The 15,482-nt window shown below is 42.8% G+C and overlaps 1 protein-coding gene across 1 annotated transcript in view; it reads left to right on the top strand.

The window, feature by feature from the left end:
• Nucleotides 1-2,014: 2,014 nt before the first annotated feature.
• SHISAL2A (shisa like 2A) overlaps nucleotides 2,015-15,482 on the top strand; it is a 28,738-nt gene continuing 15,270 nt past the window's right edge. Inside the window, exons 1-2 of the mRNA XM_077149633.1 lie at nucleotides 2,015-2,196; nucleotides 7,913-8,052. Of these exons, the coding sequence (XP_077005748.1) occupies nucleotides 2,015-2,196; nucleotides 7,913-8,052 (322 nt within the window). The remainder of the gene's footprint in view (nucleotides 2,197-7,912; nucleotides 8,053-15,482) is intronic.

The following is a 15,482-nucleotide window of genomic DNA, read 5'->3' as shown; positions in this document are numbered from 1 at the left end:
TGACTAGATCACATCAACCAGGGAGATGATCCAATCACAGTTTCAAACATACAGTGTTGAATAGGGAATGGGATTTTGATTAAAACATGACTTTTCTAGGGGACATACATCCCAGCACAGGGTCCATCTGTGTATCTGACTCCCCCGCCATACCGTGTGTTTCTCAGAGACAGACCCAGATCTAACCCCTCGCAGGGGCCCCACTACCCAGTGCACTTCCATGTCCACGGCATATCAACACCTGGAATTCACAAGGAATGTGAAGCACAGAGAGAAAAAACCGGGAAAGGACAGGACTGGGACTTATGCCCAGATTCTCAGATACCTATGATCCATCCTTCATATGCCCAAAGCAAGGGATGGAGGAATGAGGGGGAGGTCTATAGTCACATGATTTCCTACTCTACTCTCTGCTGTGAAAAATGTAGACAGCTGAAGATGTTGGGATCCCGAGCTAGTCTTTGCCCCATCTGTACAATGGGAGGTGTCAAATTCAGTGGTTTTCAAACCTTTCTTACTTGACCCAAAGTAAAAAATGCATTTTTACATCATGATCTGGTACATAATACATACACACATATGTAACTGAAACGAAATTTCATGAAAGAATACTTTGCTTTTTCTATTTAATTTTTTAAAAATATTGATTCTGACTCAATAACTGATTACATGACCCACAGGTCTTTTTTTTAGCCTCAACTCTCTGATTGGCTGAATGGAGTCCCTAGCCCTGACTCACTGTGATTGGGCCAAGTCAAACCCCTTTCAGGGCCTCAGTTTCCCCAATGGACGCTGAGAGGACATACAGGTAATCTCTTTAAGGATTTCATACAGCTCCAGACTGATCCTAATGAGAAAACTGCCCTTGTAATGTGGAAATAATTTCTGAGAATGGAGCGATCTCCTGGCTTTGATCCCTGGTGAGGTTCCCACCTGGGCGCATCCACACCTGGAACCCTGGGCCCAGGCCAGTGGAGAGTAGAACGTAAATATGCCTGTGCATGAGCCAGCTGCTTGAGGAAGGGAAAACAGAGGCATGGAAGCCAGAAGACAAGGACATTTAAAAGTCCACTGGAAAAAAGGCACGATGTGAGAACAGCAGAGAGGCAAGGGCTTCAGAACTAGATAGGAGGGTTACATTTCCATAGGTGGATGGAGAAGCCTGGGGGAACTGACTTCTCTCTGGCCTTCAGCTCTCATCTACACAAGGGCTTTGAAATGCCCTGGTCCGCTGAGTTGTTGTAAGGGTTACACGAGGTAGTGCGTTATTCATTCCCGTCCTGACCCGACTGCGTGGTCCCTGTCTGGTCGATTGCCAACTCCTGCACGAGCTGGAACTCCCCTGAGATTCCCAGTTCCCAGCACAGTACCTACCACCGAACAGGCGCTCAAGGCTTGGGGCTTCGAATTCCCGCCCTGCCTCCTTGGACCTTGTCTCCTTGAGTCCCCAGTGCCTTCGTGCAGGAACTGGGAAGGCAATGGATCAGGAGGGGTTGTGGGTGGACGGGCAGCGTGGGCAGAGACCCGCGCCCAGTCGGCTGGAGGCGCGCACCCACCCTCTCAGCTCTGCGGGTCCCTCTCTCCCGCTCCCAGCCCCCGCCTGCGCGCTGGGGCTCCGGCTCCCGCCCCCCTCCCCGCCTCTCTCCACTCCCACCGCTTCCCCGCCCTCCTCCTTCCTCTCCTCCTCCTCCTCCACCTCCCCTCCCGCGACACCCAGTCCCCATACCTGGTCGTCTCTCTGGGTTCTCGTGGGCTTTCCGTCTCTTGACGGCTCCGCGCCTTTGGCTGTGTTTTCTGTCTCTCTATCTCTCTCTGGGTCTCTCTTTCTTTGTCTCTCTGCTTATCTCTGCCTCGCCGTTTCTATCTTTCTGCCTCTATCTTTCTCAGGTTCAGTTCTGTCTCGGCCGGTGCCTGGCTCTCCCGATCCTCCCTCCACGCCCTGCCTGCGCCCTCCTCTCGTCTGCCCTCCGGCGGCCCGAGGTGCCGGGTGGCGGCCGGCGGGGAGCGGGACGCGATGAGTGGCGCCTGCACCAGCTACGTGAGCGCCGAGCAGGAGATGGTGCGTGGCTTCAACTGCCCGCGGCCCGGGGGCGAGGCGGCCGCGGTCTTCTGCTGCGGCTTCCGCGACCACAAGTACTGCTGCGACGACCCGCACAGCTTCTTCCCCTACGAGCACAGCTACATGTGGTGGCTCAGGTACCGGCCCTGGCCCTAACCCCGTTTCGAACCTCAACTCCGGTCTCAGCCCCCTCACTCCACCGTGAGCATGGCCCATGCTAAACCTTCAGCCTTCATCCAAGTGCCCACCTGAACATCTGCACCAGCCCTTACCCCCTTTCCTTCTACACCTAATAGTGACTTCTGCTCTCATCCTATCACCAGCCCAACCTCCCTCACCCATCTCAGCTCCATTTTCCCAGCCTGACCCCAACCATTATCCCAATCCATGCCTGAAACTCAACCCAACTCCACTCCAAAACAACTTTCACTGCATTCCCACTCCAAACTTCAGCCTCCCATCAGCTTCAACCCAACCCCACACACCAACTCCTCAAATACCAGCCCTTCACCCTAACAGCAGACACTCAACTTCCAAACTTCGCAAGAAACCCAAGCCCTACTCCAACCATCATCCAAGTGCCCACCAGGGTCCCCTGTCCTAATATCAACACCAACCTCACCCATGCCCTTACCCACCCCCCAATAATGACCTCAACCCTTACTCTATCACCAACCCCTCCCTTCCCTCAACCTTCCTTACAACTCCATGTCAGTCCCCTATCCTAACTCCAATTATTATCCAAAGCCTTAACCCTTACTCAAGGCTACATACCAACCCAGCCTCAACACTTTCCTTCCCCCTCATGTTTAGTCATTCATTCAGCCATCCTTTATTGAGTGCTTACCCATGGGCCAGGCCCTGTGGTAAGTGCTTGGGTTATGCCCTACCTCTAAGCTAAGGCAGAAGACCTGGGGATCAGAGCTGACTCCAAGTTCACCATGAGTCAGTGACATAATGTCACAGCATATGCTGGCTCAGGCTATACAGTGTTGATGGGAGTGCAGTTTAGGTGAATTCCCACAGACAGAAACTCAGTTTCCCCACTTGTTCCAGGAAGGCGTTGGCTAGGCCAGTCCTGACATTCCTGGAACTTAAGTGTGGGGCTGAGAAGACAACAAATCTCAACCTCTCTTGAGTCTCCAAAGGCCCCATCCAGAGAACAGGGCCTGATTCTGAGCCTGCTCTGGGAAACAAGCATCAGCGAAAATGGAGTGGTCCATCTCAATAGGTATTGAGTTCCTGTCCCTGGAGGTATGTGAGCAGAGTCCTCATGCTCTCTAGGTGAGAAAGGTTGGTATTATATGCCACTAAAACCTACCTGAGTCTCTGTCTTTTCATCTTTCAGATGGGGAGGATGACCTATCACTGCCCTGATTTCTGACCTGGGCAGTGGTAAGGATCAAATGCAGTAACAGAGATAAAATCAACTTGGCACATGCCAATGACTGTTACAGATACTTGCTTTTTCTAGGCTGTTGCATGTATAATTCTAAAAGATTTTCAGATGGCAGGTTTTCAGATCCTGTAAAGTCAGCAGTTATCTGTAACCTGGGGAATGATATTAATTTCTGCTCTGTTCATTCATATATTCATTCATTTGTTATAGTCTTTGTGCCAGGCTTTGTGCCAGTATTAGGCACTGGGGACACAGAAATCAATTGTTTTTTGCCCTGGAGGAGCTCGCAGTCCATTTAGAGGGATAGGATATGCACCCGCAAACAATGAAATATTTGTTGAAGATCCATCATGTACTTAGCACTGAGCAGGGTGCTGAAATATGATGGTGCTAACCACCTTTTGAGGTATAGAGGCAGTGTGGAGCTTTGGGACTGGTCAGAACCTGGTCCAAACCTTAGCTATGTCATTATTAGCAGTGTGGACTTGGGCAAGGTATTTAATCTCCGAGTCTCTTTTCTCACCTCTGAAGTGGTGAAATTGAGTGAGATTTAGGTGAAATAATGCATGTGAAAGTGACTAGTGCATATAGTAAGTGGTCAGTAAAAGCAAGTTCCTTTCCCTTAGTTCATTGGTGGGGAAGGTGAAGCTCAGAGCATGAAAGTGATTTGTCCAAGATCTTCTAGCTGTGTCATAGCACACTGAGATTTAAGAACATTACCCAGGACTACCTAAGAGCTAGAGATGCTTTCACACATTCACCACCCTAGCATGTCTTCTTTCCATTTTAGATGAGAAAACTTGAGATAGGTTAGATTACCATATGGGAGTTCTCAGTGAAAGGAAATGGCAGAGTTGGGATGAGAACTCAGTTTTGTCTGAACCAACCCTGGGGTTGTCCCACTCAATGACTATTTAAATCTAACCTAGTTCTCTCATATCCTGTTCTACTTAGAGCATTTGAAAAGACTCTCACTGGTCCTCTACTTTTTTCTGGGCACTGTGTTGGCCTTTGTGGAAAAAGAGATGAGTAACCCCTGTTGCATCTAGCCAGGACCCATCCCTCTTCTACTACCCCCTTCTCTACACAGAGCTCTACCTCTTCTGGTCCCTTCTGTTGCCTTGGAAACCCTCTGATTCTGCAGAGTGCTTTAGCACCTTGGACAAGTTGAAGGGTAGAAGGTTGGATGGATGACCTCTAAGGTCAGATCCCAAATCAGTAAGCCCTTATTATATGACCCCAAGGGCAGCTGGAAGGCTGCAAAATACAGGGCTGACCCTTCCTGGACACAGATATAACATGGTCCATAAATATCTCAGACAATTGCACAGTGGAGGAGGGGAATTGAGGGCCCTTGGGACGTCTGGGTGGCCAGTGTTCTCCAAACCTTGAAATGACCCTTCCCATATTTTTCTGATAGAGCCTCACGCTCAGAAGATGGAAACTTTGCTTTGTTCTAGACTCTGTTTGGCCCTTTTCATAAAAACATGCCCTTAAAAGAATAAAAATATCTGGGTAAGCGCTGTTTCCTTGGAGAGAAAGAGTGCTCATGGGGAATTGCTGTCTTTAAAAGCAAATCTCAATAAGTGAAGACTCCCCGTGGAGAAGCAGCGGGTGCTATCCCATCGTCTGTTCCAGTTCTGTTTTTCACAGGATTTGAGCCCTAATGTAGCAGCCCTGCTGAGGGCAGAGTTGTTGGCCGGGCATTGTATATACACTATCTCGTTCAATCCTTGTTACCACCTGGCGAGAGAAGAGCCTCTAGAGATGAAGAAAATGAAGTTCAGAGGTGAAGGGCTTTTTCAGCGTATATGTGTCAGAACCAGATTTAAATTTAGAACCGCCTGACTCTAAAGCCCTCGTTTGTTAGGCTACCTTTCCAGTTCTTTCTCAGGTGTCAGAGTAGGTTTCCTACCTTTCAGAGTCATAAATCATTGAAATCATAGAAGGCTGGAGTTCTTCAATCCAATCTCCCATCCAAGGCAGGAATCTCTGACTTCATTGAAAGGTGAACTCATCCAGAGCACAGGTCTCCCCAGGAAACTCACCACCTCTTAAGTCAGTACATGGGACAGCTCTGATCATTTAAAGTTCCTCTCATACTGAGCACAGGTTTGCCCCTTCTTGGAGCCTCCACTATTATTCCCAGTTCTATCCTTGGAGGCCTGTTCTGTCCCCAGGCAGACTGGCAGAGACCGTATAGAAAGACAGTGACCATTTATTGTCTGTCCATCTGGGGCATATGCCCCCAGTTCTCTTACCCGCTCCTCAGAGGACCCCATTTTGACATCCCTTCTATCCAGGTGCCCACATATATCTCTCTGAAGGATGGTGTCCCAAGCTGAGCACAGGTATCTCAGATAATAGACGTGTAAACAATAAGTATATCTCAAAAAAGAAAACAAAGCTTAAAGTACTTAAAAGAATTCAAAACTACCATATGCTCAATGTGGAAAATGTGGAAAGGATGGGACAAACAGGAAAGGGCAGATCATGGATATGGAAGGTGATCCTGAAAGTACAGGGAGTGGGTGGAAAAGTGTCACATGGAAGGGAAGGGCCAACAAAGGGTGTGTGACCAAGCAAGTCACCACTGAGGGTGATTGGAGCCTAAACCCACTACACCCTACCAGCCAATGTAGAAGGAACACCTCTCAGAGTTTTCCTACCTAAGGGCAAGGAAGCTGAGGTACTTACATACCAACTTTGTCAGTCATTGGTTGCAAGTTGCTGGGGAGAGGGAGACATTAATTGTCCTGCACTTCTGGCCTGTCAGTGTGAAGGCCTCAAGATAGCCTTCAGGCACAGAGAAGCCGATGCTGGCAGTTGAACCACTGGCCAGAATGTTCAACAAGGATAAGACCCAAGGGGCCATGGACAGGATATCTATACCCTGTGCTTCATCCGGAGTCTATTATTCTGACATATTTCCTTCTAAAATATTCATATATATATGTAGACATGTATATATGTATATATTTATGTTTATTTAAGTTGGGGCTATGCTCTTATATTCAGTAGTATGTCTAATTCTTTTTGTTTAACATTATGTCATAAGAATTTATCCATGGTAAATTGTTTGGAAACATATTTTTAATGGCTCTTTACTATTCCATTGCAGGACTTCCCCATAATTTGTTTAGCCATGGGAAGGCAGACTCTCCAAGGTCCTAGGTTTAGTTTCTAGTTTAGTGTAAATCAGCCATCAGCCGGCTGGGAGAAAAATCCTACAGAAGTGGCAAGGGCATAAATCTAGGACTGGAGCATGGGGGGAAGCAGAAAAATTGGGGAATGGGTGGTGGGCAGGCACATAAAGCCTGGTGCTTATCTATCTCTTCCTATTGGGAGAGCATCCCACAGTGCCTGGCACATAGTAGGTACTTGAAATTATGTACTAGTTGTGCCAGCCCTCGTACAAGGGAAGAAAAAGCTGACTCTGCCTTCAAGGAAGAAGTGAGGAATATGTTAAATACTTACTACGTGCCAAGCATATTGGAGATATCATTTATCCTTATTACGCCCTGTGAATCCCTATGCTCTGATCATTCTCATTTGTCTTCAGATGAGGAAACTGAGACTCAAAGAGATTAAATAACTTCACCAAGATCTCACAGTGAGTTAGTTACAGAGCTGGGTCCTAACCCAGAAACATCTGCTTCCAAAGCCTTTTATTCTTATCCTAACGCATTGGGCCACTGCATCAACTAGGAAGTGCTAAAGGCCCCAAGTAACGTGTCCTAGGTGGGCTTGCCTGGCATGGAGGAAAAGGTGGGGAGAGAGGAATATCCAAGAAAGCATTCTTGAGGTGAGAGCATTTGAGATGGGCCTCCAAGGAAAGGTATGCTTTGGATGTGGGAAGGAGGTGGACCATGTGAAATTGGAAGGGCAGTGGCTTCCAAATGAGCCAGGAGTCAGTTGTCTGGAGACCGAATGACCAAGGCCCACCTCGGGCAGGGGCAGTGTGGTTGGAGCAGAAGGGCCAGGGATGAAGTAGGCATTGCAGACGTGTAGTTCACAGGGCTTGGAGATGCAGGGGAAGTTGGGCAGAGATTATTGTGAGGCTCGAAAGACAACTGGTTTTTATTGAAAACTGTATGTCTTGATTTCTAAACACAGCAGTGTTGGGAGGGCCTTTAAATTCATTTCCAGCTCCCTGGGGTGAAAGCAAGTTGAGGAAAAGAGAGCAGGAGGGTTGCAAAAAGGAACCACACATACTGAGTCCCTGCTACCTGGTGGGAACTGAGGGATGCCATGTAATGTATGTGATGAGTACCTGGCACCTAGCTGATGCTCTTTCCCAAGCTTAGGCACAAAAGTCTACTTAAGACAGGCGGGACAGTACAAAAGCCGAAGCTAACTGATTCCTGCAACACCTACAACACTTGTACTATACCATGCTGCCTTCCACGTCCCTTCCTGACTACTCGGCTCCTGTATGGTCTATCTCTCCCCAGTATCGGCGCACTCGTGGGCCTGTCCATAGCTGCGGTGGTTCTCCTGGCGTTCATTGTCACTGCCTGTGTGCTTTGTTATCTGTTCGTCAGCTCCAAGCCCAACACAAAGTTGGACCCAGGCTTAAGCTTACAGGCTACAGGTAAGAAAGAAACCACTTGATGTCCTTCGTGTACTCAGCAGGCTAGCCCCTTTACCACACAGAGATATTGAGAAATGATTTTCGGGACATTTGCCTGACAGGTGTTCCTGGAATATTCAGAAGCTCCAGCACATTTCTCAGGAGGGCACTGTCTGAACATTTCCATGCAAAACTCTTCATATGCTCAGTGTTTATTGAAATATGTTGATGTGATCAGCACTCCATTTGTCGCACAAGGGATGAATCCATGTTTTAGATCTCCCCAGAGAATTTTTAAAAAATATTTTTATTGAGAAATCTTCACACACATACAATCCATACATGGTGTATAATCAGTGGCTCACGATGTCATCACATAGCTGTGTGTTCATCACCATGATCGTTTTTAGAACATTTGCATCATTCCAGAAAAGGAAATGAGAAGGAAAAACTCATGTATCCCATACCCCTTACCCGTTCCTCTCATTGACCACCAGTATTACAATCTACCCATTTTTTTATCCTTTATCCCCCCCATTATTTATCTATTTTTTTATCCTTATTTTTTTACTTATCTGTCCATACCCTGGATTAAAGGAGCATCAGATACAAGGTTTTCACAATCACATTGTTACATCATAAAAGCTATAATTTTATACAGTTGTCTTCAAGAATCAAGTCTACTAGAACACAGCTCAACAGTTTTGGGTACTTTCCTCTGGCCACTCCAAGACACCATAAACTAAAAAAGGGGGATAGCTTATAAAATGCATAAGAATAACCTCCAGGATAACCTCTCTTCTCCAAGATAAAGTTTTAATCCTAGCCTGGTGAATACTTAGGGAATGCAAACTTACTTTAATATTACCCCAAACAAAATAGAAAAAAATAAGAAAAATCTACTGCTCCCCAAACTCATCATTAATTCAGACACTAAATACAGATTTTTTTATAATATATTGTACTACACATTCCCTCATTAGCATAGGCCATCAAGAGCCCCACCCCCACCCCCAAAACAAAATACATGTTGCTTTGTCAGAAGTCTTTATTGAACCCTAACATTTTAGGACCTCCTGTAAGGTATTGTTAAAGATACAATACTTCAATTGGCAAAAGATCTTTCAGTGTAATTTGGTAGACAAGACTCAAAATGGATAGTACTATATCCACTTTACAGATGAGAAAAATCAAGGCTGTGAGAGGTTAGATGATTTTCTCAAGGTGTTGCAGCTAGGATAACCTCTCTTTCTTTCTGCCTCGAGTCATGCTCTTTCCTTTACCCACCCATACTGGGTCTATGCAAGCATATCATTAAGCACAAAATTGTTTAATGCAAGTAGAAAGACAATTTCAAAAAAGGATACGAGTCTTGGCTTAGTGAATGAGTTGGTGAGGCACAGTGGAGGAGAAAAGGCATTCCAAGAGAGAGTAAAAAATGGGTAAAGGTGCATGGGCAGGACATGAGACTATGCAATGACAGGGTCAGCCACACTACAGCCCCATAGGGAATAAGGTCGGGCAAGATGGGGGATGCTTTAAGTTAAGTGGAAGGAGCAAGGGTTGCAGCCATCAGGGAGGTAAAAGAGGCAGAGTGGGTAATGGCTAAGCCTTAGAGAAAGAGAGGGCTGAATGCTATTTTTTGTAAAAGATGAATTTTCTAAAAACAAAAAGAATGCAAAAAGCAACAACACAAGAACCCTTTTTAGATCCTCGTGAGTGAATAGTCCTGCTGTGGCTGAGCAGTGAAAAGCAGGAGGAATAGCTTTTTAAGGGTGGAAGGATTTATCTGGCTCCTCTTGGAGTCAGGGAGACCTGGGCAGTAGGGACGGGGGGAGCCATGGTAGAGGAATAGGAAAAAAGCCTGAGCATAGACCCAGCCTGATAGACCAGAAACAGCTCAGGCTTTAATTTTATAAAGAAAAACCATGAAGCGTGTTGAAAGATGTAAAAGACTCTGACTACATAGTGGGAGATGGCATGTATATGTATAGAAAGGCCCAATAATTTAGAGACATCAGTTCTTCCCAAATTAATCTATAAATAAAAATCTCAACAAAGCATTTCATGGAATTAGTGGAATTAACTCTGGAATTAATCTAGAAGAGTAAAGTTGCAAGAATGAACAAAACAATTTTGAAAAAGAAAGAAGACAGATTTGTCCTATCAGATAACAGGATATTTTATAAAAACATAAGAATTTATTAGTATGATGCAGAAATGGACAGAATTGGGCCATGCATTGTTCTCAACTAGATGCAAATTTGCTCCCCAGGGACATTTAGCAAAATCTGGAGACATTTTTCATTGTCACAACTGCAGGAAGGGATGCTATTGGTATCTAGTGGATAGAGACCAGGGATGCTGCTAAATGCTCTACAATATTTAAGATAGCCCCTCATAACAAAGAATTATCTGGGCCAAAATGTCATTAGTGCCATGGTTGAGAAACCCTAGAGTAGAGAGAATCTAGAAACAGAAGAATTAAAATACAGGAATTTAATTAATGATAAAGGTACCATTTCATGTCATTAGGAAAGAGACAGACTTTCAATAAATTGTGTTGGATCAATTGGTACCCTTATAGAAAAATATAAAATTAGATTTCTTTTCTCATGCCATGCACCAAAATGAAACCCAAAAATGTTAATGAGATAAATATAGAAAAGAAAAAAGCACATATATAAATTATTGGAAAGATATGTGAATGTCTTGTATGATTTCAGGATAAGGAATTTCTTTATAAAGATTCAAAAATTAAAATAAGGCATAAAAGAATTTTGCTTCCAGGAAGAGGGAGTAGATGTATTTCTCCCCACTAAGTACACTAAAAACCCTAGACATTGTATATAAAATAAAGATATGAAGACTCTGGAAGGTAGAGAGGGGAGGCAGACTGGATAGGGACCTCGGCACCCATGGAATGACAGGAGGGAGTTTACTGAGTTTTCTTTTTGCCTATATATCCCAGATTTGATGCCAATAACCCAGAAAAACCAATGGGTGTGGATGACAAAAGCCCCAACAAAAGCCTCCTCACTCTAACCAAAGGGCCAGTAAAGGGACAGCTTAGCAAGACAGAAAACTTTTATAGAATACTACTGCTATACTCCTGCCAAACACAACAGAAAAAAACTGTGTCTTCATCTTCCCCCATGCCATCAAAGGCCAAATGGGGAACCTAGACTTCCATCCTTGCTAGGCCATGATGAGGCATCCCAAATATCTCCTGTCCCCATGCTGAGGTGATATAAGAGTACGGAGCTTGGACTTTTGTCCCTACCCAGTAGTAATGAGCCCATCCGCACCTCTTCCAGTGTAAGTGGAGACCATGGAAGGACCAATAAAAAGACACTCCCAGGTCTCCTAGCCAAGGAAGTATCAGCAGAGGCCTAGAGGAGAGCCAGAACTCCTGTCCCTCTTCATCAGTAACAGGAGTCCTTCCTCCAATGGCTGTCAACAGTGACCAAGAGGAACCCTGAATTTTTCTCCCACCTGACAGTAATGGGGCAGCACCCCTCACCCCATTCCTCTACAAGAGCAGTGCTGAAAGAAGCCAGCTAACACATAAGTTTTAAATAAGGTCCAGAGTCTCATAATATAAGACCCAGATATCCAAATTCCAACAGATAATTGTTCCTTATACCAAGAACCAAGGAAACCAAAATATTAATGAAAAAGACAATCCATAAAAGCCAGCACAAGAAGAGAGATGTTAGAATTATCTGGCAAAGACTTTAAAGCAGCCGTAATGCACATGCTTAAAACATAAAAAAATACAAAATCAGAGCAAAGAAATAGAAAATATAAGGAAGAACCAAATGTAAATTTTAGAACTGAAAAATACAATAACTGAAATTTAAAACTCTATGATTGGGCTCCACATCAAATTGGAAGGACAGGAAAGAATCCATGAACTGGAAGATAGAACAGTAGAAATGTTCTGATCTGAACAACAGAAGGTAAGTAGAGTGAAAAGCAATGAACATACCCTCAGGGACCCATGAACTATAACAAGAGGTCTAAAAATTATGTCGCTAGAGTCTCAGGAGAAGAAAAAGAGTTTGAAAAGGTAGTCAAGAAACATTAAATGAAAACTTCCCAAGTTTGACAAAACATATAAACCTAAAGAGTCAAGAAGATGAGTGAAAGAGGATAAACATAAAGAAATCCACAAGATACTTCATAGTCAAACTCCTGAAAACTAGACACAAACAAAAAAATCTTGAAAGCAGAGGAGAGAAACAACATCTTACTAATAGGGGGAAAACAATTCAAATGACAGCAGATTTCTCAACAGAAACCACAGAAACTAGAAGGAAGTTGCACAGTATATTTGAAGAGCTGACAGGAAAGAACTGTCAACACAGATTCCTATAATCAGCAGAAATATCCTTCAGAAATGAAAGGTAAATCAAAATGTTCTCAAATGAAGGAAAACTAAGAGAATCTGTTTCTAAAAAGTCTATTCTAAAAGAATGGCTAAAGGAATCTCTCTAAACAGAAGGAAACAATAAAAGAAGGAATTTTATAATATCAATAACAGAAAGAAAAATATAGATAAATGCAAACATTTACTTCTGCTCTTGAGTTTTCTAAATAATTTTTGGTAGTTATCTGACATGGTTCTAAATATATGTAGATGAAATATTTGTGCCAATTATAAGTGTGGGAGGATAAAAGGAGGTAAGTTTTCTACACTTCACTCAAATTGGTAAAATGTCAAGACTAATGGACTGTGATAAGTATGTATATATAATGTAATACCTAGAGCAACCACTTTAAGAAGTTATACAAAGCATACACTCAAATACACTAGATAAATCAGAAATTCTAAAAATCTGAAGTAACCCATGGGAAGGCAGAAAAAGAGAAAATAAACAGAAAGCAAAAATTAAAATGGCAAGTTTAAATCTTAACATATCAATAATTACATTAAATGTAAATCGTGTAAATACACTAATTAAAAAGATTCAGATTACAAGAGTGGATTTAAAAACGTGACATAACCTAGGTTGTCTACAGAAATTCACTTAAAATATAACATTATTATGTTACAAGTCTAAGGATGGGAAATATTTAACATACAGACATTAGTCAAAAGAAAGCAGTAGTAACTATTAATATCAGCTAAAGTACATGACAGAGTAAAAAAAAATACCAGAAACAGAAAGGGACATTACATAATGATTAAAGATCAAGCCACCAAAAGAAATAGCAATTCTACGTCTGTATGTACCAAACAGCAGAGCTGTACAATATGTGAAGTTTCTGTCCGAAATGAAGAATAGACAGACTTCAACAGCCCTCTCTCAACAGTTGACAGAACAAGTAGATGGAAAATCAGCAAGGAGTTAAAGGAGGTCAACAATACCATCAGCCAATAAAATCATATTGGCATTTATAGAATATTCCATTCAATAAAAGAAGAATATGCATTCTTCTCAAGTGTCCATGGACCACATACCAAGATAGACCATATCCTGAGCTGTAAAACAAACATCAACAATTTAAAAGAATTAAAATCATTCAGAGTTAATTCTCTGACCACAATGGACTAAAACTAGAAATAAATAGCAAGAAGGTAGGAAAGTCTCCAAACACACTTCTAAATAATCTACAGGTCAAAGAGAAAGTCCCAAGAGAGGTAAAAACAAATATTTTGAATGAAATGAAAATGAATATACAGCACATCAAAATGTGTAGGTCACAGCTGAAGCAGTGCTGAGGTAGAAATATATAGCACTATGTGATTACATTAGAAAAGAGGAAAAGTCTCAAATTAGTAATCTAAGCTCCCACTTCAAGAAATTTGGAAAATAAGCACAAAATAAACCCAAAGCAAGCAGAATGAAGGAAATAAAAGTGATAAGAACAGAAACTAATTAAATTGAAATTAGCAGAACAATAGAGAAAATCAATAAAAGAAACAGCTGATTCTTTCTTTCTTTCTTTATATGCTATATGGCAGGGTCACATTTCATTATTCTTCCAAATGAGTATCCCATTATCACAGCACCATTTGTTGCATTTTGTTTGTTTGTTTGTTTTATTTTTTTTGCTTGTTTGTTTGTTTTGTTTTTCTGGGTAGGTGCATGGGCAGGGAATCAAACCTGGGTCTCCCACATGGCAGGCAAGAATTCTTCCACTGAGCTACCCTCGCACCCCCGTGAACTACCCTTGCACCCCTAAGAGATGGTTCTTTTAAAAAAATCAATAAGATTAACAAACTTCCTGCAAAACTGATATTTCACAAATGAAATCAGAAGGAAAGACAGACGATAAAGACTGAGTTGGAATAATATAGGAATGCCTAGAGTGTACAATGATAGTGACTAAAGTACAAATTAAAAAATGTTTTTGCATGAGGAAGAACAAAGGAATGTCAATATTGCAGGGTGTTGAAAATAGATGGTAATTCATATTTCAAAATTTATATTTTGGCTAGTGCATTTCCTAATATAACTTATGTGGACAGTTTAATTGAACACCGTAAGTACATGGAACCTTGAGTAGGGCATGAGATTTTGTTGGTTTGTCCAGAGTAATGCCCTGATAAATCCCAGAGTGATTTGAACAGTGAATAATAACATTTTCGGCAAAGTCCCCTTGGGAAGATGGCGAGAAAGGGGGGGAAATCCAATTTCCCCATGTGGAGAATTCCTGATATTCTCACAAACAGTGGGGTCAACCAAAGCAATAGGCCAAGCCCTCAATCTTAGGATTTGTTCATATGAAACTTATCCCCGCAAAGGATAGGCTAAGCCTACTTAAAATTAGTCCTAAGAATCACCCCCAGAGAACCTCTTTAGTTGCTCAGATGTGGCCTCTCTCTCAGCCAACACAACAAGCAAACTCACTGCCGTCCCCATCTCTATATGGGACATGACTCCCAGGGGTGTAAACCTTCCTGGCAACATGGGACAGAAATCCTAGAATGGGCTGGAATTCAGCATCAAGGGATTGAGAAAACCTCGACCAAAAGCAAGAAGAGAGAAATGAGACAAAATAAAGTGTCAATGGCTGAGAGAGTCCAAACAGAGTCGAGAGGTTATCCTGGAGGTTATTCTTATGCATTATATAGATATCACCTTTTTAGTTCAGGTATATTGGAGAGGCCGGAGGAAAGTGCCTGAAAATGTAGAGCTGTGTTCCAAAAGTCATGTTCTTGAAGATGATTATATATTGATATAGCTTTCGCAATGTGGCTGTGTGATTGTGAAAACCTTATGTCTGATGCTCCTTTTATCTATGCTATGGACAGATGAGTAAAACATATGGATTAAAAATAAATAATAGGGGGAACAAATGTTAAAATAAATTTAGTAGATTGAAATGCTAGTGATCAATGAAAGGGAGTGGTAAGGAATACAGAAAAAAAATAGGGAAACAAAGGCTAAAATATATTGGGTAGATGGAAATACTAGCAGTCAATGAGAGGGAGGGGTGAG

The sequence above is a fragment of the Tamandua tetradactyla genome, chromosome 2 (genome assembly GCF_023851605.1).
Source record: "Tamandua tetradactyla isolate mTamTet1 chromosome 2, mTamTet1.pri, whole genome shotgun sequence".
Classification (NCBI taxonomy): Eukaryota; Metazoa; Chordata; class Mammalia; order Pilosa; family Myrmecophagidae; genus Tamandua; species Tamandua tetradactyla.
Note: the sequence above shows the minus strand (reverse complement) of the source record. Positions and strands in the feature narration are given on the sequence as shown.